This window comes from Rhinolophus sinicus, linkage group LG04 (genome assembly GCF_036562045.2).
Source record: "Rhinolophus sinicus isolate RSC01 linkage group LG04, ASM3656204v1, whole genome shotgun sequence".
NCBI lineage: Eukaryota > Metazoa > Chordata > Mammalia > Chiroptera > Rhinolophidae > Rhinolophus > Rhinolophus sinicus.
In genome coordinates this window covers 97779222-97804153 of record NC_133754.1, presented here as the reverse complement: position 1 = coordinate 97804153, position 24932 = coordinate 97779222, and the positions used below count along the sequence as shown (strand labels likewise).

General features: G+C 41.8%; 1 protein-coding gene across 1 annotated transcript in view; it reads right to left on the bottom strand.

Annotated features, from left to right (window-relative positions):
• The window catches only part of ATP8A2 (ATPase phospholipid transporting 8A2), a 418517-nt gene that overhangs the window by 125576 nt on the left and 268009 nt on the right, over window positions 1-24932 (bottom strand). The window contains exons 24-27 of the mRNA XM_074330045.1: window positions 24330-24408; window positions 7842-7903; window positions 7247-7303; window positions 5737-5844 (exon numbers count right to left, since the gene is read on the bottom strand). Of these exons, the coding sequence (XP_074186146.1) occupies window positions 5737-5844; window positions 7247-7303; window positions 7842-7903; window positions 24330-24408 (306 nt within the window). The remainder of the gene's footprint in view (window positions 1-5736; window positions 5845-7246; window positions 7304-7841; window positions 7904-24329; window positions 24409-24932) is intronic.

Genomic DNA, 24932 nt, shown 5'->3' with positions numbered 1-24932 from the left:
ACCTTGAGGACAAGTCCTTTCCTGGTCCTCAGGATGGCCTCTGTCCTACAGACATGTTCTGGAAACACAGCTGAGCAAAGATGGCAGTGGACGTGACTGTGACTGCTACGTTTCGGCTTACCTCCTAGAGCACAAGCAACTTGGAAACAGAACCCCTCTTTTTCTATTTCATGTGGAAAACACCTGGGCCTGAGGTCTTACTAGGCTGCACAGTCCAGGAGAAGGCAATGACTTAGGGAAGATTCAAGGACGGCAAATGGCAACCACTCCACCCCGTTTGCTTTTAGTCCGTTGGGATTTGCATGGTGTATACACACAAGCGTGCATATAAAACTCAAAAGTAAACCCATTCCTGTATTTAGGATAAGATTTTTTCTTTAAAAGCCTGTCATATGCCAGAAACTGGCTGGAGCCTGGAGCTTGGCACGGCAGACAGAGTTAGCAGTTTGTAGGCTTTGAAGTGGAAGTTTTTCTCCCCTGTTTTACTAGCAATGAAAAGAATTTTAAAGGAAAAGCACCGACATTGGTGAGGAGTATTTTTCCACGGGGAACGATGTAATGTCTTTTGGTATAATCCTCTATTTGGAAAGCTAGATGCCTCGGAAAGCTGCTGGCCCTACCAGCCATGTCTTACCCAACCGCTGCACACGAGAAATACATCAGTTGTGAATATTTTAAATATACCATCTTCTCCTATAATACCCAGCACTGGATCACACATTGTCGTGGAGTAAGATTTTAGGTGTTTTAAAGCAGTGGGTTCTCAAATTCAAAGGGAAGAATAACCTGGAAATTCATTAGAGTTCAGAGGCTGGGGCTTCAGAACCATAGATTCGGGTTCAGTATGAGTGAGTGTGTGTGTGTGTGTGTGTGTGTGTCTTACAAGTATTTTTTTTGGGGGGGGTGAGGGATTGTCATTTTAACAAGCAACCCAGATGATTCACCTGCAGGTGGTCAATGGACCTTACAGAGAAACATCACATCTAGAACCTATAAAATATTAAAATTCTACGGCTAAAAGAATTGGGAGTTTAAAATCACAATATTTCTATCTATAAAAGTTCAAAAATCATTGATCACTCTCGGAAAGTGAAGAGTCTGCCTGCTATACCTTTCCCACAGGTTATTGGATTATATCTTCACCACACTCCTCTGAGGTAACCAGGGTGGGTGATATTATTTTTGACTTGGCTGATAAGGAAATTCATGCAGGTTAAGTGATTTAGCAAACGCTACAAAACTAGTTGGGGCAGGTCTCTTGTCTGAGGTCAAATAAGACACCCCTAAAGTGAAAAGCGCTGAGAAATAACATGAAGAAAATATGAGCACGTTTTCTGATCCAGTTTTACATGGATAAAACTGATTCCTCTTCTCTCTAATTCAAAGCTTCAGCAGGCAACTCGGGGCTAAAGGAAGCTTGTCATTTTCCACCTCCAAACACTGGCTTTGGGGACCCATTATGGAGAAGCTTACAGCCAGCCCCTGGTATGCTAACCTCTAGTTTTCCTTGGGAAAAAGAAAAATACGTGGTCCCCTATGGTAAAACATCACCACACACATTTTCCTTGGCTGACGACTTTGGTATTACCCCTAGAACAGACCCGGCATGAATTTTAAAGTCACTTTAGATCTAGCTTATGGGGCCTAGAAAAATGGGGTGCCTCTTAAAATCCCACAAATGTTGCGTATGCTCAGGAGAGGAAGTATACAGATGACTTCTTATGTCAGATACTTGCACTGGGACTTCCGGGCTCTTTGTCTGGTTTGGGTTCACAACACTGTATCACGAGGTGCTGTAGGGAAGATAAAGAGTCTTTGATGGTGGAAAATCACTCATTCCTTTGCCCTCCAGGGAAAACCTGCCTTCTCTCTCGTGAGAAAAACTCCAAATGTAACGGACAAGACAAAGAAATATTTAATCAAATTAATTTAGGAAACCCCAGCAGAAACAATGCACCTTTTCAACAGTTTACGATGTTATGAACAGACAACGTCTTGTGTGTTGAGTCTGTCTCCAGCTCCTGGGTGAGAAATGCCGTTTGCCATTAGACACTAGCTTCATTCTAGAGCTCAAAGGAACCATGTTCATTTGCCAAAAACCTGCTGCTTTGTGAGCTATAAAAAATAGTTTATAAAAATCACTAGAAACATTCTTAAAATATGATGATGATGATAAAGCAGTCTTTTCCCAGAGTACCCCTCACTCCTACGCCCTCTCCAACTGTTTCAGTCAGCTTGGCTGCTCTAACAAAATACCCAGACTGGGTGGCTTATCAACAACAGAAGTTTATTTCTCCTGGTTCTGGAGGCTGGGAATCTGAGAACAGGGTGCCAGCATGGTCGGGCTCTGGGGAGGGCGTCTTCGGGGCTGCAGACCTCTAACTTCGCACTGTATCGTTGCACGGCAGAAAAGGACTGAGCTAGCTCTCAGGCCTCTTCCTGTCAGGGCACTCACTCCATTCATGATGTAACTACCTCCCAAAGGCCCTTTCTTCAAATACCGTCACCCTGGGGGTTAGGACTTCAACACAGGAATTTGAGGGGGACACACACATTCAGTTCTTAACACCAACCCGGAACCAAAGGGATGGACACGGCTTGGGCATATTTTCAACAGACCCCCAAAGATGTCCACTTCTGTGGCTGACTCCACCTGAGCCACGTTCCCATCTCTCTTTATGCCAGCACATAATTCCTCCGGAGGCAGCAGAAAGACTTTCTAAGACGTCAGGCTAGTTTTAGCTACTCTCCACCCACACGATTTTTCAAAAGTGTTAAAAAACTGTTCTTTTTCTTTTTTTTTTTTTTAAATACTTCCCTAGCACTTTTCAAAGAATGACCAAACCATTAGGTGGCAGACACCAAATAAAAGAGTATTAGAGTTGGCTCTGAGATTTTTTCTGACACCCTGTCCCCTACTTGGAGCTCTTTCCCGGAGAAAGACTGCAGATAATAAATGGCTCTTTAAACATAGACAGTGGATCACCCACTCCGAAATCCTGTGACACAAAGACTGCACTAATCATCTCATTCAATGTCTGATGAAAATCTCTGTCTCGGCCAGCCATGATCGATTTCAAAACAGCATTGCCTCATGGAAACAAACCAACCAACAAAAAAGTTAAAATGACGTGGTTTAAGTTTTTATACTGAAGTGACATGTGATTTAAAATTATAATTTCTTTGCTTTTGGATGGTAGGAATGGCTCATTAAATTTCTTCAAAACATCCCCAGCTATGGAAATTTCACCATTAAGCTGAGCCTTCGAACCACACAGATCAGTATGAGACTTGGATAGTGAAAATGTGGCATGTTAGGGACCGAATGGCAAATGGGGTCCCCTGCACTTGGAAAGTCAAACTCTAGATGGGAGGGAGAGTCAGTGACCAGCCTGTCATGCGCATTTGAACGGCAGTTACTGATACAACCATCCACTGAGGGGCTCCTGTTGAGGGCACTGAAAGGGGATTTCAGGGAACCAACTGGCTTTGTTGGCCAGTCACACATCAAGTGACCCCGTCAGCTGTCTCTCTTCTAATTTAGAAAACTGTCTACAGCGATCAGCTGCAGTCCCTTTTATTGTCCTGTGCCGTAAAATTCCCCGAGTGAAATATTCATCAGACCTCACCACCCTTTAACCAGAAGGAAGGGAAATCGAAGCAGATATTCTAGCACTGACACCTTACCAAGTGATCATCGTTATTATGAATAATTCTCTTGGTTTGTTTACAAGTCACATTGCTTTAACACAGAACTGATTTCCTTAAAGGGACAACGCACCCTTGCCGAGAAATGCTCATTTTGCTACACAGCAATCTTTTTCATCCATTCAGTACTCTGTAATTTCCTCTATTACTTGCATTTGGAAGAGAACTGAGAAGTGTGTATGTGTTTGTCTTCACCCCTTCCGGAAAACAAAGATGTATCAGGGCACACAGAAGCCCACTCTGGTGGGACATGCCTGTCCTACTCAGCACCCACACAGTGGAGGCCCCGGGGCCCCTGGGGTATATCAGCTGGCTGATTCACCAAGTAAAAAAGGAGAAAAAAAAGGAGAGCAATGCCACCCCCAGATTCTCTCACATGAAAACGCTGCTGGACATGCACCTGGGTTAGAGTAGACCCAGGAGCTTTGGCTCATTTCTGCAGAGTAAGTAAGGCAAAGACAGCAGCCAGATGTGGCACGCACAGGCCTGTCCCTAAAATGTGTACTCCTGGGCCAGGGACACCAGCAGTTACAGTGCGAGCCCCTGACCCACGCTCCATCTCTGCCCACCCGAGGCCCTGTCCCATGGCACCAGAATCCTCATGCAGGAGTGGGGGACGGACCAGTGCCAACATCCAGGGGACCCAGGAGATCCTTTGCAAATAGCTGCCCCTGGAGCCCAGGGTGCTCTCACCGGCCTGGATCTGGGAAGAGGTCAGGAAGTGGGCTTTTGGCTGTTTGGGAAGGAAACTCGGGGTCCTAGGAACCCAGGAAATGGACTAGAAGTGGGAGTGCTGGCTCTGTGTGCCATGGTCTTCTCACCCTGTGAAGAGGAACATAACCAGCTTGGGACAACCACAAAGAGCCTTTAAAGCATGTGGCCTGGGGCAGCGCTTGGTGGGTTCTTAGGGCAGTGCTGGCTGTGGGCCTGTGGGGTGGCCAGTGGGGTGAGCCTGTGGGGTGGGCTTGTGGGTGGGCCTGTGGGGTGAACCTGTGGGGTGGGCCTGTGGGGTGAGCCTATTGGGTGGACCTGTGGGGTGGGTCTGTGGGGTGGGCCTGTGGGGTGAGCCTGTGGGGTGGGCCTGTGGGGTGAGCCTGTGGGGTGAGCCTGTGGGGTGGGCCTGTGGGGTGGGCTTGTGGGTGGGCCTGTGGGGTGAACCTGTGGGGTGGGCCTGTGGGGTGGGCCTGTGGGGTGAGCCTGTGGGGTGGGTCTGAAGGGCCTGGGCCTGTGGGGTGGGGCTGTGGGGTGGGGCTGTGGGGTGGGTCTGAAGGGCCTGGGCCTGTGGGGTGGCCTGTGGGGTGGGCCTGTGGGGTGGGTCTGAAGGGCCTGGGCCTGTGGGGCTTCATTTGAAAAATGAGGAGGTTGGAACCCAGGATTGTCAAGCTCCACTCCAGATCCGATTCTGTGGGATTCTAAGATCCAGTCTGTCATTACTGATGTCTCATCTCAAATACTGGACAATATAAACACTGGACAACGTAAAAGAAAATATGAAAAAAATTCATAAAAGGGTGAACATTTTCAATCTGAGCTTCTCTAGATCAAGATGAACAATGAGATATTCTGGTTAATGAATAATCTGGCTAATGAAATTATTAGATTTACCTTTCACAGGTGACTATCAACTAATCAGAGGATAATAATACCCTTAACATTGAAACGACGATCAATCGACATATTCATTGGATTATGAGTGACTCAAAACATCTCCAGCCTTTTACGCACCACGAACTGTGTGTAATTAACACAGACTTTATTACAGAAGGAAGGGTGGACATGCTGGGTAGGTCAGAAGACTGAGGCTGACAATTTTCAGCATATTTAAAGTGTCAAAAGCCGTTTCTGTGGATGGGACCACCTCCTCCAGGTGCCTGGACTTGGTTGTTTCCCTCCTGATACATTTTGACGACAGCAGGCAACACCACCCTCTCCTGAAGTTTGTCATTGTCACGAGACAGGAAAAGCATTCACACAGTAAAGGATCAGCGTCAGGAGACATGGAACGCACTCACGGTTAGTAGCACTGACCTGTCCTTTCATGTCTGGAGCAATAGGAATGGTGGGCCAGATGGTTGAGTAGACGCCAAAGAACACCAGCCAGATCAGCATGCTTCCCCAGACAGCCAGGTGACTGAACTGCGGGAGAAAACACACCGTCAGGCAGGGCCTCTCTGCTGGCCCGGGAGCCGCCTGACCCCACCTGCTGCAGCATCTCTGGTCCACGCTAGCTTTCTTTATAGAAAGATTTCCAGGCACTGGAGAGTTCTATCTTCCTAATTTCCTCGTTTAACAACGAATTCAAGTAACTACTGGCCCTGAAGATGAAGGGGCTTTGGCCACCACAGCTGACCTTCCTAGAGGTCATCCATCCCATAGTGTTCGACTGCCCTCTCCTTCCTCACCAGTTGCTCCGATGTGGAGCTGTATAAAACACGGTCTCAGTATTCTAGTAAGAGAGTGCTGAAGAAACAAAACGCACACGATGTGTTTATTGATCATGTTGGGACTTCGATTTTTCTTTCCATTTTCCGAAGAACTTTTAAAAAATCTGGAATGAATGTTACATTACAATGTCCCTTTATGCAGCTACTGAGTTGTGAAGTTTTTCTCGTCTGCCCTCTTACTATGATGAGACTTAACTTCTTCCTTTCTTCCACATTCCATGATCTAATCCATCATCAAGTTCTGTTAGTTTTTTTTTTTAAATACACCCAGAATCTTAGCACTTCTTACTGCCTCCTCCTCTAACATCCCAGGCTAAGCCACCACCACCTCTCCCCCCGGATTAATTGCCATTGTCTTTTAACGGATTCCCTGCTTCCACATTAATCTCTCCTCCCTCCCCCACTGTCTCAGCACAGAATTCAGAGCCTATTTAAACAGCAGTGATAGACAATCATGAAACAAGGGTTATAATCCCCAAACACTGGAAGTAATCAGAATGTCTAACATTGGGGACTGATTAAATAAGTGACGGGATAGCAATAAAATAATACTCTTTCATCATAAACAATGATTTTGGAAAAGTATACTTTAAGGGATGGAAAATGGTCATGACATGTAGTTTAAGTGAAAAAAGTTTACAAAACTATGTTCTGTAATATATTATCTTAAAAAAAATACACACAGAACAAAATCCTGAAGGTCATATAGCAAAGTGTTAACAGTAACTATCTCTTGGTATAAAATTATGTAAACTGAAAATTCTCATTTTCGTCTTTCTGTATTTTGTGTGTGTATTGTTTTTACAATGTGCATATACATTTACACATACACATTTGAAATGAGATGACTGCTAATAGCTTAGTATTAAATGCCAAGCTTAGTATTAAGTGTATTAAGTGCCAAGCAAATGAATCATGAGGAAACTTTGGTTTGCAAATCTACCCTTATAAAGATCAAACCACAATTTTTACAAGCAAAATTTAAAATAAGACGCTGGGTATTACTTATTGTTTTTCCAAGGCTTAAAAAGATATCATATTTTTCTGAAAAAACATCTATACTGAATAGAGAAATAATTGTAGAGAAAACTTACTTTAGTCCAAGCTGTAGTCTCCAAACCAGCTTTCAGACAAACAGTGACAACAACATACTGTGAAAAGAAGGAGAAATTTGGGAACATGTATTATCATCAGTTATTTTTACTTTCCAGGAGAAATCCCAAGTCTCCCCTCCAGAGCAGTTCTCCCAAGGCTGCTGTACTTTGAAAGGGCCATCCAGGTAGCTAATTCTCTAGGGGTTTGTTTTTAGTTTTAGGTTCACTTCAAGAAAAGCCCTCATTTTAGTGATGGTCTTCTCCCAAGTAACAGTCACTGTTGCTCTTTACTTGACTTGGAAGATTTGGGAGAAATCACCTTCCTCAGTGCTGTTTTGTTTCAGGGGTAGAGGTGAAACAGTCATTTGAAGAATGGGACATCCGTCAATTGCCTGTCCAGAAATCTTAACTCTACCAAATCTTCACTAACAAATGAGGTAAGCATTGCATGACCATTCTGAGCGTTAAGGCATCTAGATTATATAAAGATCAGAAATAAATGATCATGAGGAAGGCCTTATATAAGAGGTTTCGAGGGGCAGAATCCACACATGGGCCATTTAAAATGGTTCAGCAAACAGAGAAATAAACTTACTGTGTAAACAATATTTCCAACAAATAAATAGTCTGTGGCATGACCATTGGCTAATACAGTATCTGAAAAACAAAGAAGTTACTATTAACCTCTAGAGCATAGCACTGCAGTCCATTTTATTCAGAATGTAAAAAAAAAAAAAAAAAAAAAAATTAGAAATATTTATCAAAATGTAAGGGAATTTTGAAAATTACATTACCTATGATTCTAATGCCTCCTCTTTCTGATTCTTTTTCATCGTATATTTTTTCCAAATGAAACAAACAAATCAGGTTTCCAATAAACCAAACAACCAAATGCTTGCATTAAAATTTACAGTTTTATAAAGATGAAAATCTCTCTTTGTTGGGTAAAAAATAGGAATAGAATAAAAACATATTAACCTATCTTTATTAATGTTTCCAAGGGTTCACTTACTATTCATCTTTATTTTTTGCTGATTTGGAATTACAGGCCAATAAAAAGATAGCTACATGAATGCACAGTCAATTCATAATTACTGAGCTCCAAGAATTTGAGGGGGATATTCTTTCATCTTGTTCACAAAGACAACCGCACGAACTTCTGGAGTCTATAAATGAGGGAATGCAAACAATCTGATGAGAGACGTCTAGAAAACACAACTAGGATTTTGAAGCTTTAACTTTCATACCTTTTCCACTTGTTTGTTTTTAAGGATGACTCCTACAAGGTATATAACCATCACTACGGTTCTGTACAGAACTCCAATAGAATTGTCTAACTCATGTCAGCTAGGCTGCTGTGAAAACGCTGGTTTTTATCCTGAGGGGGCAAAGCCTGTTTTAAGATCAGGAATGGTTTCTTTGGGTGAGACTGCCGATCTCCTTTTATTCTCTTTTATGCTCACATTCAGGTCTGTGGCCTACAGGGCACGTACGCAGGGATTTTTGTGCTTCATTGGCCAACCCAGTAGCTGTACCACACACATTATTTGGCTCACCAATTTACCCCCCTGCTTGTTGACTACTACTACTGAAGAATCAAGATCTGCTTAGTTTTCCAATACACCATAGTAATCTAGTCGCATCACAGGTAGAATCTGGTAATCCTGGAACCCTGGATCCAATGCCTCCCCCCTCATAGATGGGTGAATTTGTGAATCAGGGAAGATGAACCTGCAAGATGAACCATGGCTATTGTAGGTACAGGCCTAAACTGAGGGATTGCACTGGGGAACGTATGGGTTATCCTGGGGGGGAGGGGGGAGGGGAGAGAGAGAGAGAGAGAGAGAGAGAGAGAGAGAGAGAGAGAGAAAATGACTTAAAAAGGAAGGCTCTCAAAGCTTAGGGGAGAGGTGGCAAAGAGAGACTCAAGCTTAGGCAAGATTTCATGTAAAGGGAAGGAAGGGAAAATTTTTTTAAAAAGTAAAGAAGAGGCCAAGCTAACCGCAAGAAATCAACAGGTTGATTAATTCGCAAATAGCTATTCAAAACTGTGGGGGTGCCCTGGCCCTAAGATTGTTTTAATAATAAATGGGACACTTTTAAAGGCATACATGAATAAAGAAACACTTGCGATTAAACCATTTCTTTGATTCTAACATAGATTATTGCCTTCAAAGTGGTAACATTATTTCATTTACACAACAAATATTTATCTGAAGTCACTTTATGCCAGGTACCATTACGGGAACTTGGGAGACGAGGTCCCTGTTTCATGGAGCTCACACTACACTGAGGGAGACAGAACATAAACACACAAATAGATACGTCAGGTATAGGAAGTGCTACGAAGAAATACAAGGTAGGATAATGGAACAGAGAGTGACAGCAGCTGCTATTTCAGATAGGGAGTTCAAGAAAAATCTTTTTGAGAAGGTAACATTTGAGTAGATCTGAATAGTATGAAGTGAATTAAACAATTATCGAGGGGTGAGCACTTCAGGCAGACAGAAACGGCCAACAGTCTGAATACAGACACACTGATGAGCTCAGAGACCGTCACAAAGACCAGTTTGACTGGAGACCCTGGGAAAGTGCTCTCACAGTTAGAAGGGGCAAATGAACATAGGCCATGGTGAGGAGGTGAGGTTAGGTTGTCAATTATGATAGGAGACTGCTGGAGGAGTCTGAGCAGAGAGTAACACGTACTCTTTTTTTTCTTTTCTTTTTGAGTTATGCTCTTAAGGGAACAGTCTAGCGTTTATGGGAGCTTAGATCTTGGACTGCCCAAACTAGAGCACCAATAAACGCAATGCCAGCGTGAAAATGATTGTAGCGATCCATCCAGGAGGATGACACTGGTGGTGTGTACAGCTGTACACAACAGGGGAGCCACGAGCTGCTGTAGCTATTTACATTTAAAAGAAAACAAAATAAAAGTTAAAAAGCTCTGTTCCTCCGAGGGGCTGGAAGGACGGGGAGAATGAGGAGTCATGGCTTAAGGTGTACAGTTTCAGTTTAGGGGGATAAAAGAGTTTGGAATAGATAATGGTGATGGCCACACAACATTCTATAATTAATGCCTCTGAATTGTATACTTAAAATGGATCATGGAACTAACATTACAGAACCCTTAGATGAAAACATAGGAGTAAATCTTTATGGCCGTGGATTTGGTAATGGTTTCTTAGATATGACAGCAAAAGCACGGTGACAAAAGAAAAAAATAGATAAATTAGACTTCATCAAAATTAGAAACTTTTGTACTTCAAACGATACCATCAAGAAAGTGAAAAGACAACCAACAGAATGAAGAAAATATTTGCAAATATTTATCTGATAAATCACTTGTATCCAGAATATATAAAGAACACTTAAAACTCAACAATAAAAAGGCAAATAACTCAATTTAAAAATGGACAACAGATCTGAATAGATAGTTTTCCAAAGACATACAAACGTCTAATAAATATATGAAGAGATGATGCTTAACATCGTTCGTCATCAAGGCAACGCAAAATTAAAACTACAATGAGATAGCATTTAAAACCTACTATGGTGGCTACAATAAAAAAGATAATAACAGCCAGCAAGAATGTGGTGAAATTATAACCCTCATACACTGTTGGTGGGAAAGTAAAATGATGCAGCCACTTGGAAAAACTGTCAAGTCAGCTCCTCAGCAGGTTACGCATAGTTACCACATGACCCAGCAATCCGACTCCTAGGTACATACCCAAGAGAAATAAAAACATATGAGTGAAACATATTATACAAAAACGTGCATATGTTCATAGCAGCATTATTCACAATAGCTAAATGCCGTCCACTAGTGAATGGATAAAATGTGGTATAACCATACAGTAAAATATTACTGAACAATAAAGAGGAATAAAGTACTGATATATGCTACAACATGAATGAACCTTGAAAATCTTATCCTAAGCGAAAGAAGCCAGTCATAAAGGGCTATATATATATTGTATGGCTCTCCTTGAATGAACTGTTCAGAATAGGCACATCTATAGACACAGAAAGTAGGTTAGTGGTTGCCAGGATCTGTGGTATTTGGGGAGAAATAGGGAGTGACTGCTAACAGGTATGGGGTTTCTTTTGGGGGTAAGGAAAATGCTCAAACATTGATTAAGGTCATAGTTGCACAACTATGTGACTACATTAACAACCATGGAATTGCATGCCTTAAATGGGTGCACTTTATGGTATATAAATTATATATCAATAAAGCTGTTATTTAAAAAATTCAGCTCCTCAGTCGCACTTAGCCACATTTCAAATGTTCAACGGCCACAAATGGCTAGTAACTACTGTATCAGACAGCACAGATATAGACGTCTCCATCATCACAGAAAGTTCTATTGGGCATCGCAGGCCAGAGTGGCTATGTTGGTGGTGGAAAGAAGCGATAGAAACTGGCACTTACTGTGAAAGTAGAGATGATAGGATTTGTTTATGATTTGGATGTGGGGTGGAAAAGAATGTAAGAAATCCAGGATGATTTTAAGGCTTTTGGCCCGAGTAACTCGGTAAACAGTGGTGTCATTTACTTGAGATGGAGAACATTGGTTCTGGTCATATTCATACAGGAATTCTAACCAAAAGAGCAGCACATAAAAATTTGGTACCAAGTGATCAATATTGTAAATTCACAATAGGAAGAACAGATAGCAATGAAGCATGATGCTAGTCACAAAAGGATATTTAGAAAAATGAAGTAGAGAGGAGTTTGGTAGTAGGAAAAAAACCCAGTAATGACAGTAGAAAACATTGTTTCCACTCTGCCACTATTTTGTTTTTTAAAATTTTAGGGTTCTGAGTCTCAGGTTCCACATCTATAAAATGGGGGGTTTATATCAATACAAATGATTGAAGTATCACTAAGGTTCCTGAAAGGAGAGAAAACCCTAAGATTCTAAGGTCCGTGTTCTTAGCTGCTAAAACTTGAGAGTTTCAGATCTTCCTCCTGTTCAGTTTAGTTTAGGGTGAATTTCCTACTGTCAGTCTCATTCTGTGTGTTCATAAGTAGAGAACAGGCATTTCAATTGAGAAGAGCAATGATTTGTGTGCCCTGCCGTTCTATCCACAGTAAGCCCTACTGGAGTCCAGAGAAAACTGATCAGATGGAAAAGTTAAAAGGGCTGGGAGACTAAGTTGAAAATCAAAGTTTACAATTATGGTTTGACAACTTTTAAAATTTCCTTTTAATGCTCATATTTCAAATGTTGGTTGATTCATGTACTAGAAAATTAAATATACAAAGCATTTTGTCTAATATGGAGAACCTATAATGTGTTTCATATTTTATGAACAGACACATAATAAGCAGAAAATTGTTAGACATCATAAGAAATTCTACATTGAAAATAGAAAACATATGTTGCTTACCACAAGACAGGTACTGTTCTAAGCTCTTTATACTTACTCCTATATATAATACCCTTTTAATACTCCAACAACTGTATGAAACAGTGTTATTATCTGCATATTTCAGATGAGGAAACTGGGACAGTGAAGAGAAGTTAAATAATATACAAAAGGTCATATAGTTAATAAGAAACCATAAACTTTAAAAATAGACCCCAAACTCTAAAAATAGACCCCAAAGAGTAAAACCAGACAATTCCAAGGGGAAAAATAACTAAAGTAAGAAGTATTCCATTTGAAACACCAACATCTAATGGGAAGGAACTTTCTACGAGAGAATTAAGGTGGACAGAAAATTAGATAGGCAGGACAGAAATTCCATACTACACGAGGAAATATACACAGTACACAAATTTGGGGAGCAGCAGTAACTCCTCCAGACCAGAACTTTTATTCTGAGTTAAGGGGACCTCATTAGCCCACTTTCTCAACCTTCTCGGCATTACTGACGCTTTTCTCAGATACTTTTATTGTTGTGGTGAGGCTGTCCTGTGCATTGTAGGGTGTTTGGCAGCGTCCTTGGCCGCTACACACAAGATGTCACTAGTACCTACTCCATAGTTGTGAGGACCAGAAATGTCTCCAGATGTTGTCACCTGTCCCCTGGGGCAAAACTCCCACAGCATTAGAAGAAAGAAAAAAGAGGACCTGGAATAAGTACAGAGAATGCACTCTGAAGAGTGTCTAATGTATGAAGGGCATGCCCTTCTCTCTGTTCACGCTGAGGAGGAGGGAATGTGTTGGAACCTAACTGTTCACGTGACCAGCAGAGACACTATAAGGCTTTAGTACAAAGAGATGCAATTCACAATGCTTGATGGCCTTTTAAAGGGGGCAAACCCTGATTACCTACGGGACCGAGAGCTAACTCACTTAGGAAGTGAGTGCCTCCACTAAACACTCTGCTGGCAGTTTGGAATGCACAGTAGGAATAGACGGGGAAACTTAAAGGGCACGTTCCAATTGTAGCTTCTCGAGTTTTATAATACATTCATTTCTAACTTGTCATGACAGTAAAACGCTACTGGCATTAAGTGCAATGTTTACACTTGAGTTCCTTTGAATACACTTAAGGTAACTTTTAGTGAATTTGGATAAACCTAACATTTCAATTCATCATTTTGGAAGGATAACTCACCATTGCATTTTAGTTTTCTGCTTAGGAAAGAGAATCTCCTGCCCTAGTCAAAACTAATACCATCTGGAAATCATTTACTACCAAAGCAAGTTGAGATTCTGGGCCATGCCAAGAGCTTCTGAAAAGACAGCATCTTCCAAACAAGTCCCAAGCCATCACTCCGCACACCCTGGTGGGGAAATTCTCGTGGGATAGGTCATTCTCTCGTAGGTTATGTTTCAACTATTTTAGAGGCAAATCCCTGTGGCCATCATTCCTTGTTAAAACATGCCAATAACATACCCCTGAAGAAAAGATCAGAAGTCCTAAGAAATCATTTGTGGGTGAACGCAGTAATCAGCTACAGTTTGCTGAGAACCCAAGGCTGGAAAAGCCCGTTTCGACGGTCCAGGTTACTCCTGAAGCATGATGCTACCAAATGATTTCTTCCCACTGTGCTTATTCTTAACAGTGCTGTTATGATTCCAACACTCCAGTCAGGAAAACATCCTTCTGTAGTTCAGCTGTTTTTGTTTTAGCCAGATTTTCAAAATCTCAAGTGATATATATATTTTTTTTTGGTAAGGGAAAAATAACTCCCATACCCAGATGAGTAGTTGGTGTTCCCTAAGTCAGCCTTCAGAACATTACTTGTAAACGACAGTAAGAACATTACTTCAGAGGTCCCTAAGAAGGAGATCCGTCAAAAGTACACGTGGAGAGCTGTGATCTCATCAAACCTTTGTTTTCTTATCTTAACCAGCATAAATGACTCTGAGCCCTTCCTGGCAGAGCACTTCCTGGCTGAGCCCTTCCTGGAGGAGCACTTCCTGGCTGAGTACTTCCTGGCTGAGCCCTTCCTGGTACAGCACTTCCTGGCTGAACCCTTCCTAGTACAGCACTTCCTGGTGGAGCACTTCCTGGTGGAGCACTTCCTGGTGGAAATCATCATTAGCACGCAATGGCTCACAGCAAGTGGAAAGGTAAGAAAGAGTAAGCTTGCTTCCTGTTGTATCAGAAAAGCTGGCATTTCATTGAACAATCCGAGATAACTCAACCTTTTGCACATCGAGGATAAGATTCACCCAGAGGAGGACACGAATGGGGGCGAATTTCCAGAATGAAGAACTTGAAAGAGTCAGGAAAATTCCCCATCTGCTTTGTCTGCTAAAATACCAAGTCACAATTAGAATGATCTGACTGTGACTACATGTGATGTAAAACCCAGTATAATGATGGTGCTTAGTACACACATCGAAAGTGTTACAAAATGATAGAGCCACAAACACTGTCCAGACAGCCAGCACAATTCTCTTAGAGACTCATATAATGTTATGGCTTTGGGATCCCTGACCCACAGCAGTGGTTGAACCCGTTCTTCTAGACTTATGAGTATATTATTTGCAAAATCTGGTTGGATCCAGGGGCCAACAAATATAGGATTAGCCAAGTGAGGTTTAGAAACACAGTCACTAAAACAGACGATTGTGGACAACTGGGACAAAACCACATGGGCCCTCCACATTAGAAGTGGCAGTCCAAAACGCTGCATGTAAAAACCTCTTTGAAAATATTTGTGGGAAAACCCATGGTTTGCAAGAAAAGTATGTCTCATTTTCCAAACAGACAGAATGATCAAGGAACTTACTTCAGAATATTCCAAAGGGCTAGGTTGATGACATTTTATAAAGATGCCATTTCAATTAAATGCTCATTAAAAACATTACATCATTACCCAGCTAAACCACAAAAATCTTCTCAGAAATGGCTCTTGACAAAAAGCAAAATTTGAAGACAACATTATAGCATAGTACGGTACAGTCAGAGAAGACAGGATTTAATAATCAAGAAAACAGATGGGGTGAATTTATAGGTGTATTTTGAATGTAGTAAGAATCCATGGAACACATGAATTAAAAACCACAGGCATGTCACTCACATGTGATTCAGTAGGGAGAAATAAGGTGGAGGTGGCACCATTCCCTTGACATTGAGGCATTTTCCAAGAATCTGGGTTGAAGACTAGATGCCAAGTTTCTCCTGGTTTCCCTCTTCTGCCCTTTTGCTTCAAGAACTTTCAGAAGCACTGGTTCAGAGCAGCCCCAGTTCCAGAATCTCAGCAGGGTCTCCTTTCCTGACCACCCTCTCAGGCCTTTTAAGACTCCAGAGGGTCAGAGGAGGTACCATGCCACCCAGCTACTATTAATCTCAAGAGTGAACATGTATTCCACGTTTCAAATAACAAATTTACAAACTTTTAGAACTTATCCTGCTCCGACGTCTGTATTATAATTGAAACTATTTTTTTTCTGCTTCCAACTCTATGTTTTCACGAAGAGAAAATTTATTTTTTCCTCTCTCTGTAAAAAGTGGTATAAAATATTGGAAAGAGTTTATAAAAGGTAGAGTTTATACAAGTGTTAGTGATTATAATTACATTCATAACCAGCGTTGGGTTGAGTTCCTGGTTATATAAGCCTTTTGCTGGATTTTCTCCTCTGTACTGCCATTTCTGATGGATATGAAATTCAAATCTTAATCTTTCTATTTCTTCACTTTTGTTTATTAACAATAGATTTTTAAAAGGAAGTAAAGAGGATGGGAAGTAAATTCAATTACTAATGTCAAATAGCCACTTCATGAGACCACAGGCTCTTCTCCTATTCTCGTGTGCACAGCTAAGTAACATTCCTTAGCCTCTCGTTCCCAGGCAGGACCCCATGACTAGTTGTTGCCACTCAGACATGAGCAGAAGTGATGGGTCCCTTCCTCCCCGAGGTGGTTAAGAGCAAGCAATCCTGCTCCTGGTTCTCTGCCTTCCCCAGTGCTAAGGCTGAGGGTACACTCAGGGGCCATGTGCTATGTGGAGCCCCACTAGACTGAAATGGACCCATTCTGTGTTACTCAGGCACTGCGAGACATGCACACATGGAACTGAAGGAAGAAGTTTATACTTACAGATCCCTAAAAACAAGAGGCAGACAATGTCATGCAGGGCCACACGGGGAAGTACCAGGGTGAGTCAGGAGGCAGACGGGGGAGGGGAGAGCATGGCCCAGAGCCTTTATTAGGGTTTTCATGGGATGGAATGATCAAGGCAGGGTAGGTATGTTGTGTGAGCTTAGGATTGGATGGTTGGAATGATTTCCGCAGGCTCTGGGTTATAGGGCTGTCCCTAGTTGTCTGGTACCTGGCCATGGGGTGGTTTAGGGAGATATGGGCTTGGTGCGTTTGATAAAGGAGATGGTGTGGGTGTGGGCTCTAGGCCGGTTGCTTTGTATCCTGCAGCGGTGTCATTTGCTCTCCCCAGGAATTTGCTAGCTCTGGGAGGGACAGTCTCTCCAGGATCAAGGCCCCAAAGATCAGAGCATCAAAAATAGAGAAAATGAGGAAATCTAGACTCCACACCCATGGACAATACACTTTCATTTGGCGGTGTGACATGAATAAGAAACAAGCTTTGACTGGGCTAAGCCCCTGAGATTTGGGACTGTTTGTTGTAGCAGCTATTCCTACCCTGGCTAACACACCTCCATTCAAAGGGTGAAATCTGGGAACTCTGACTCACACTTCTTACAACCTTACAGCAAACCCAAATGTTTAAAACATATGTACTACAGAGTTTATTAAAAGAGACACTGAAGCATAAGAAATATTTAACTGAATGAAAACAGTGGCCCTCCCAGCCCAATTCTGTGTTTCCAAAGAACAGTGCTATAGACGTGCGAGGCAAGACACTGTTAGAGCTTGGCCTACCAATCAATCCACTGTCTTTAAAGCAAACCAAAACAGACGACATATATTGAGTTTGGAAACCTGTTTTTATTTTAAGTGTATTACAACTAGTTATTTAGGTTGACAAGCTGTAGTTTCATTTGTATACATTTAAAAGCTTCCAGAGGGTTCTGTCTTTCTAGTGTTTAGCGAGCAAGTTCCACTCACTTCATTTATAGGCTGCAGGATTTTTAGGAACATCGTCCACACGGTCCTGGGCTCTCAGCAGGTTTTTCTAGATAGCAGAGGCCACGTGGCGTCATTATTCCCTTTTTCTGCCCCATTTAGCACTTAACGTTCATCTCTTGATCTTTTACATTTATTTCAGATCTTTTTGAAATCTGTACATAGTATGGGCAGTGACTTGTAAAGAGGAACAAAGTGTGAACTTATTGTTTGACGTACCTTACTTTTAAATATTGCATTTTGTTAGTAAACTTGGTGACCGCAATACCCCATTTTTTGGACAGGTCTGGGACATAGTACAATCCGGTAGATTAGGGAAGTATGAATTAGTGAAATGTTGAATCCTCCCAATTCTACCTCCTAAACGGCCCTTTAATCAATCTCTCCACTTCTCTCCACTGTTGTTGTCACACATGAGACCAGGCAACAGCAAACCACCGGGACTCCCACCACCACCCTCGCCAGTGGGATTACAATACAATAAATCAGGTATGTGGCTCTTTGCTTACAACCTATCAATGGCTTCCATTACACATGTACTACCAAGACACATGAGTCCCAAAAGGCCTGGGAAGGTCTGATCTGTCTCCATCCTTGTAAGAGTGTCACCACCTTGCTCCCAATCCTTCATCCACACATGCGTCCTTTCACTTGGAATCACCCCCTCTCACCCCATGCTACCCCACAACCCTTTCTTCTCGACTCTTTTCCTGGCTCACTCCTACCCATCCTTCCACTCTATTATCACATCCTCTGGGAAGCAGGCCTTAAAACCAACCTGGACCAGGTTAGCTTTCCTTAGAACACATCCATTTGACCTTGAACCTTCCTATTTTATGACACGTCTTGCTCAATCTTGCGTTCCCTAGGTTTAAGTTCTGTGAGGGCAGGGAACTTGCCCGTTATGTACACTACTGTATGCCCGGAAGCCAGTATTGGCCTGCCACAGACAACATACTCATTATCGTTTTCTTTTAATGAACGAATAATTGAGTTTAAGAAGGTGTAAGCTCAGAGAACAATGGCAATGGCGCCCAACCTGAGCTTAATGTGAAACGATGCAAGTCGTCCATACTTGCATGATATCAAGTAGCTAAATTTATAGTAACAGGTATAGGTCAGAAATAGTTCATGTTAAAATGACCCCAAAACGTGACAGGCAGAGAGAAGTACTATGTTTCATTTTATACACGTGCATTATTATTTCAATGTGTAAAACACGCCCGATCTTACAGCAGCACATTTATTAAAAAGTATAAAATAGCCTTCTACAAAAATGTTGAAAGACTCTGTTGCTTAATTAGTGCCAATATAATACGTATACATATGGTGTTTTCTCTTCTGAAAATGGATGGAAATGGTTTCCAGAGTGTGGACTGGGAAGAAGAGAGAACAAATTTTTTTAGGAATATTTTCTCCTGGTAAGTACACAGTATTCTCTTTTCCATCACCTCGCTCTTAAATTTCATCAAGAAAAATCTGAAAATTTGCTTTTTTAAGAATCAAAACTGACTTTACAGTCTTTTGCCAATAACCACATTCCACTTGAAGGAAGGTCGCGCAAATATGCAGACTGAATACACCAATGGAAAACTTGAGCGTGGTCTGCCCGACACCATGGCTCTGGACGAATTTCGGTCCCTGCGAAGGTGACATCTCTGGTTTTAAACGAGATTCACTTCTCAGATCAAAGGGTGGGAACTGTGGGCAGGCCATAGGAGTAAGCGTAAAGTTGTGATGGTTGGAAGAAATCTGATGTACTGAATTGCTTGACTGGAAAAATTTATTTTGAAAGTTGAAATGAATCATCACCAACTCCATCAGGAAAGGAGTGCTTTGAAAAGTCTATCCAAAACCATGCAAAAATAAGCAAAGCGAAATTCTTGGAAGCTTTCTCAGGAATGAACAATGTGCTCACACCTTCTCAAAACTATTTCTTCTCAACAATTATGTGCCCAAGTGAACAGCACCGATATGCACCCCGGCCTTTCTCTCTCCGTGGACAGTGGAGGAAAAATTTCTAGTAAATTCCACCAGCTTTGTGACATAAGCCACATAGCATACAACAATGAAAGGAAGCTACTCTAGGCTCCTTAGCCCCCAGTCAAGCAAAACCTTAGTTAGGACGCCGAGTGGTGTCTGAGGGACAGCTTCGGGCAGGATTCGGGGTGGAGGGAGGCCGAAAGGTACTCTTCTGCTAGATCGGGGTCCCCCATGCCCAGATTTGTCTCAAATTGGTGTCATATTCTTAGGCTTCTTTGGGGGTGTGGGGAGTCCATCCTTCTAAAGGGCAATTCACAGTGTAACAAGATCTCATGTATATTTAGGGCAGTAAATCAGCCTTCAGAATCAAGAAATCTAATTAGTTGCCACATCCTGGCAACTAATTAGTTGCCCTTCTCCCGGCCCCCAGCCCCCAATAACCCCATGCTCTCTTGTCAATCTTATGTGTTTCTCTACATACTAGTCTTATCTTCTTCAGAGGCAAACCCGACCATGTAACTCTCTTACCTCAAACCCTTCACTGAAAAAAGTGCCCACCTGGGTTTTAGTGTTCTTATGGTCACCTAACTTCTTTACTGCCCTTTCCAAACACTCGACCCACCCCATAGCTGTCTCCATAAGAGGCGCTGTTGCTGACACCAGAGGGAATGGGGAAATGTGTGGAGATGTGTTTTATCTATAATTGCACAAGGACAGAGAAAGGGAGGAGAGGGTATCGACCATGCTTACTGTCCAGGCCAGGGCTGCTCAGTGTCCTGAAAGGCTCTGCAGAGGCTGAAGAAAGTCCAGATAGAATCCAGGAGCCCCCTTGGGAAATACAGCTGACCCTTGAACAACGCGAATTTGAACTGCATGGGTCCACTTATATGTGGAGTTTTTTTCAATAAATAAGTAAATATATTTTCTCTTATGATTTTTAAAGCAACATTTTCTTTTCTCTGGCTTATTTTATTGTTAGAATGTAGTACCTAATACATACGACACACAAAATATGTGTTAAGTGATTGTTTATGCTATTGATAAGGCTTCCAATTAATACCAGGCTATTAACACTTACGTTTTGGGGGAGTCAAACATTATACATGGTTTTTTGACTCTGTAGGGAGTGAGCGCCCTTAACCCCCGAGGGGTCCAAGTTTCTACGGCAGCATCCACGGCCTCTTTAGCTCTCTCGGCACAGGTCCTGGTGCTTTCCTGGTCCCGGCCAGAAACCTTTCCTCCCCGCCCTTCCCCACACTTCTCTTGCCCCACTTGACCGCCCCTTCCTCATCTTTCAAGAACTTAACCACCTCCTTCCTGAAGAAAACGCTTGACCCACTAGACTAAGTTGTGTCCCTGTATTAGAAGGTCACCTGCAGCCTGTAGACACTGCATGCTAGTAAGCCAACACTTACCGTGCTTCCCCAAAAGTAAGACCTAGCCGGACCATTAACTCTAATGCGTCTTTTGGAGCAAACATTAATATAAGACCCGGTATTACATTATATTATATTACATTATATTATTATATTATATTATATTATATTATATTATATTATATTATATTATACCTGGTCTTGTTTCACTATAAGTAAATTTTACTACAAGTAAATTTTACTATAAGTAAATTATACTATAAGTAAAATTTACTTATAGTAAAATAAGACTGGGTCTTATATTAATTTTGCTCCAAAAGACGCATTAGAGCTGATGGTCCGGCCAGGTCTTATTTTAAGGGAAACACGGTATTTATGTGATTCCTGATCATCAACTCTGACCTACATAAGCCCCCACATAGGCAGTGTTTATATCCACTGTGCTCTCTGTCCAGGACTTATAGATATGCTGTGATTTTGCTGAACAAATAAGTCCTCCTCAAAACATGTCCCCTCCTCTCTACACACACTCCCATCTCCTGGATTTAACCCGCCTTTCGCGCTCCTCCGGAATTCCAGAGACATAACCAGTGTCCTCGTCACCATTTTCCTTCTGTCATTCACTTTATAAGACATGATACATTCATTTTCCCAAAGTGCTTCGATAATACTCTCCTTGACCTAAATTCTATATTGACTCTTCAATGCCTAAAATGTTAGGTCCCAATTTCTTAACCTCACATTCAAAGCCCTCTGCAATCCAGCATTCACCTACCTCCTCAAACTTTTCCACGTCTTCCACCCTTGAAGGGGTGAACTTCTCTCCGCTTTCCACATCTGCCCCGAAATTCCCCACTTTGTCCGGCTCTTACCTCCATTCCTACACATCTCAATCCTACGTGGACTTCCGGGCTAAGCCTAAATGCTATCTCCTCTAACAAGCCATTAGTAATCCCAAATGAAAGGCATCTCTCTGTCAGTCGGTGGAAATCAGATAGCACTTTATTTCTATTTTCCGCGACACATTCATTGCCTACCTTGTGCTGGAGTTACCCATGTGTGACTCTAATCTCCCTCATCAGACAATGAACTCTTTGAAGGTCAGACCCACATCGATCCCTGCACATATGACTCTTAGAGTCTATTGCAGTGTCTTGGTCATAAATATTACGCGAATAAGTAAGGTCAGTGAGCAATACTGCAATCGTTTTTGCTGTGTGCTAATAGTGAGAATGTAGAAATTCATTCTAAACATTAATTTAACTTGTTAGCATCAACTAACGATCAAGAATACCAATGGCCTGTTGTTCTATGCCAAATGTACTTACCATTTGCGATTTATTTCAACTGAAACCATTTCACTGAATAGGTTAATGTTTACACCACGACTAAAAGAAAGCCCTCTAGTCTAAAGGCTTAACAATGATAATGAAATAATGATGATGACCAAGATGGTGTTGATAAAAACTGGGAAACAAAAGTCACCCGATTGACTGGCTGCCAGGCAAATTGCCAAATTGGAGGGAGGCAGATAAGGGTGGCAGAAGCTAACTTGAAATTCACTTGGCGACATCTCAGGTAAATTAGCAAGGTTGGGAGTCTATCCCTTTTCGTCCACATGAGATAAATGAGTGGATTTGCATAATGGAATCTAGTGAACCACAGCAATTCCACCGTGAACTGCAAGCCACAACCTCATCCCACATAATTATAACCCCAGGATTAAAAAACCATTGTCTCTACTGCAGAATGGGGCCACGTTAGTTCCTTTTGAAGCAGGCAAATAAATGACCATCTTGTAAAACTTCTGAGAGTCCACAGGCAAGCCCTCAGATTTGGGAACAGAGTGCACTGTCTATATAAGGTAGAGTAAGGGGTCTGGAAGCAGTACCTGTGGTCAGTTCATACTATTTACTTCCTACCTATGAAAGGCTGGCTTCAGGAATAAAAGGACAGTTGCCAAAATTGTTTTTATGCTCATCAGACACCTTGCTTCCCATCACCAGTCGGTCTGGATACAATGGTTATTGCTTCTACCATTAAATTGTCAGAGCTTCTAAAACAAACCACATTCAACACTCTTATACTTGTAAACGCTTACTCATGAAACCATTTCAAAATAAATTAAATCTACTCTGAGTAAAGATGAATCACAGGAAAGCTTTACAGTTAAAAGAAAATGATTCCACTAGAATGCTCCTTTGGGGGTGGGAGTGGGGGTGGGGCTAGAAGCAGAAAATGTTATTTTTTGATCTAGAGACTTAGGGACCCTCGAAGGAGAAGGAGGTCTGATGAAATGGAAAGAATAGGTCATAGGGTATAATTAAATTGGCTGTGCATGCATTTTCTCTAACTGTCAGTATTTAGTAGGTTAAACAATATCAGTGAGGATGAATCATTTCTGTTTGAAGCACAAACACATTGACAGAGAAACAAAGATGCTTGGAAACTTTATATTCTCTGGGTCTCTGAACAATCAAAGGCCTTGTCTAGTCAACATTTAGAGTAATTTTTCCCAGGGGGATTATTACTATTTGACAGGGATGAAAGAGTAGCATTCTTGTGACACATTTTCGTTTTCTGAGACTAAAAGCTACATTTTGGATGTATTAAGAAGTACACACAAATGCAGCTGGCCACATTTCTCCCACTTCTTCTAGCCAGAGGGAAGGCTATAACCAATCGGGAGACTCAGCCCTCAAAGAAACTTTAAAAGTTTGCTTGAAAAGTGAATGTCAAATAGAGGTGATTTTTCAGAAAATAGGGTTAAAATTAAAGTCTTGCAAGACTGGAATTCTTCTGCTTACAGGTATGTGTAGTTTGGAAAACAAAAGTCCAAGTAATTAACAGATAATACCAAACTCATGGACAAGAGGCATGGATGTTTCATTCCAATACCGTGCTTTTCTTTAAGATCCTTGACTCAAACAGTTATTAAAAATAAAGTGTAGGTCTCTTAGTATTGAAACTCTCCAGGCAACTGGAAAGAAAAATGGGTGTTCAGAGCCAGAATAGATGACACCTTCAAGCTATAAACCTGAGACCAGCCCTCATTCGATTTCAGGTATGTTTTCCTTCTGTAATTTGTTCTTGTGATCTCTAGGTCTGCAGAACCGGGGGGCGGGGGGGGGGGGATAAAATTGTGAACAACTGGCCCCAGAGGGACTGCAAAGCCCCACACTGACAGTTGGAATCATGAAGCCGTTACCATGCTCCAGCGCCTTCATGGGAAACCAGAAGAGGATGAGGGAGTGGACCAAGGCGTTGATGCAGTGACCCCAGAAAACCTACGGGAAAACAGACCGAGGGAGTCAGGAGCTGCCCACAACTCTTGACCTCTGTGTAACTCAACAAATGCCTCACTGTGAAGGATGCTGGCAGCGTGTTGCACAGCTCCAGAAGCAGCGTATTATTCTTGGAGTTAAAAAAACAAAACAAAACCATTTCCTCATTTTTACACACAAATGACTGGACTATCTCCAGATACTATTACTTAATACAAAGACCTACATATATATACCCACATACATAGAGCAATATACAATCTATCCACATCAGAAAAATGAATTATGAACCGTTTTCTTTAGAATCCTAAGAAAGACAACAAAATCTTTCAATCATCCCGAAAAAGGGCTTAGGTCAAAAGTGTTAATAAGAGACTGAAACGGTGTATTTTTTTAAAGCATTGAAAACATTTAAAATGTAAACTCTTACACAGCATTCTCATTCTTTTGTTTGACTCCTTAAAATCCCTCCCATTCCACTTATTAACTTTTAGGATTTTGGTTAATGTCATGCACATTTAAAAATT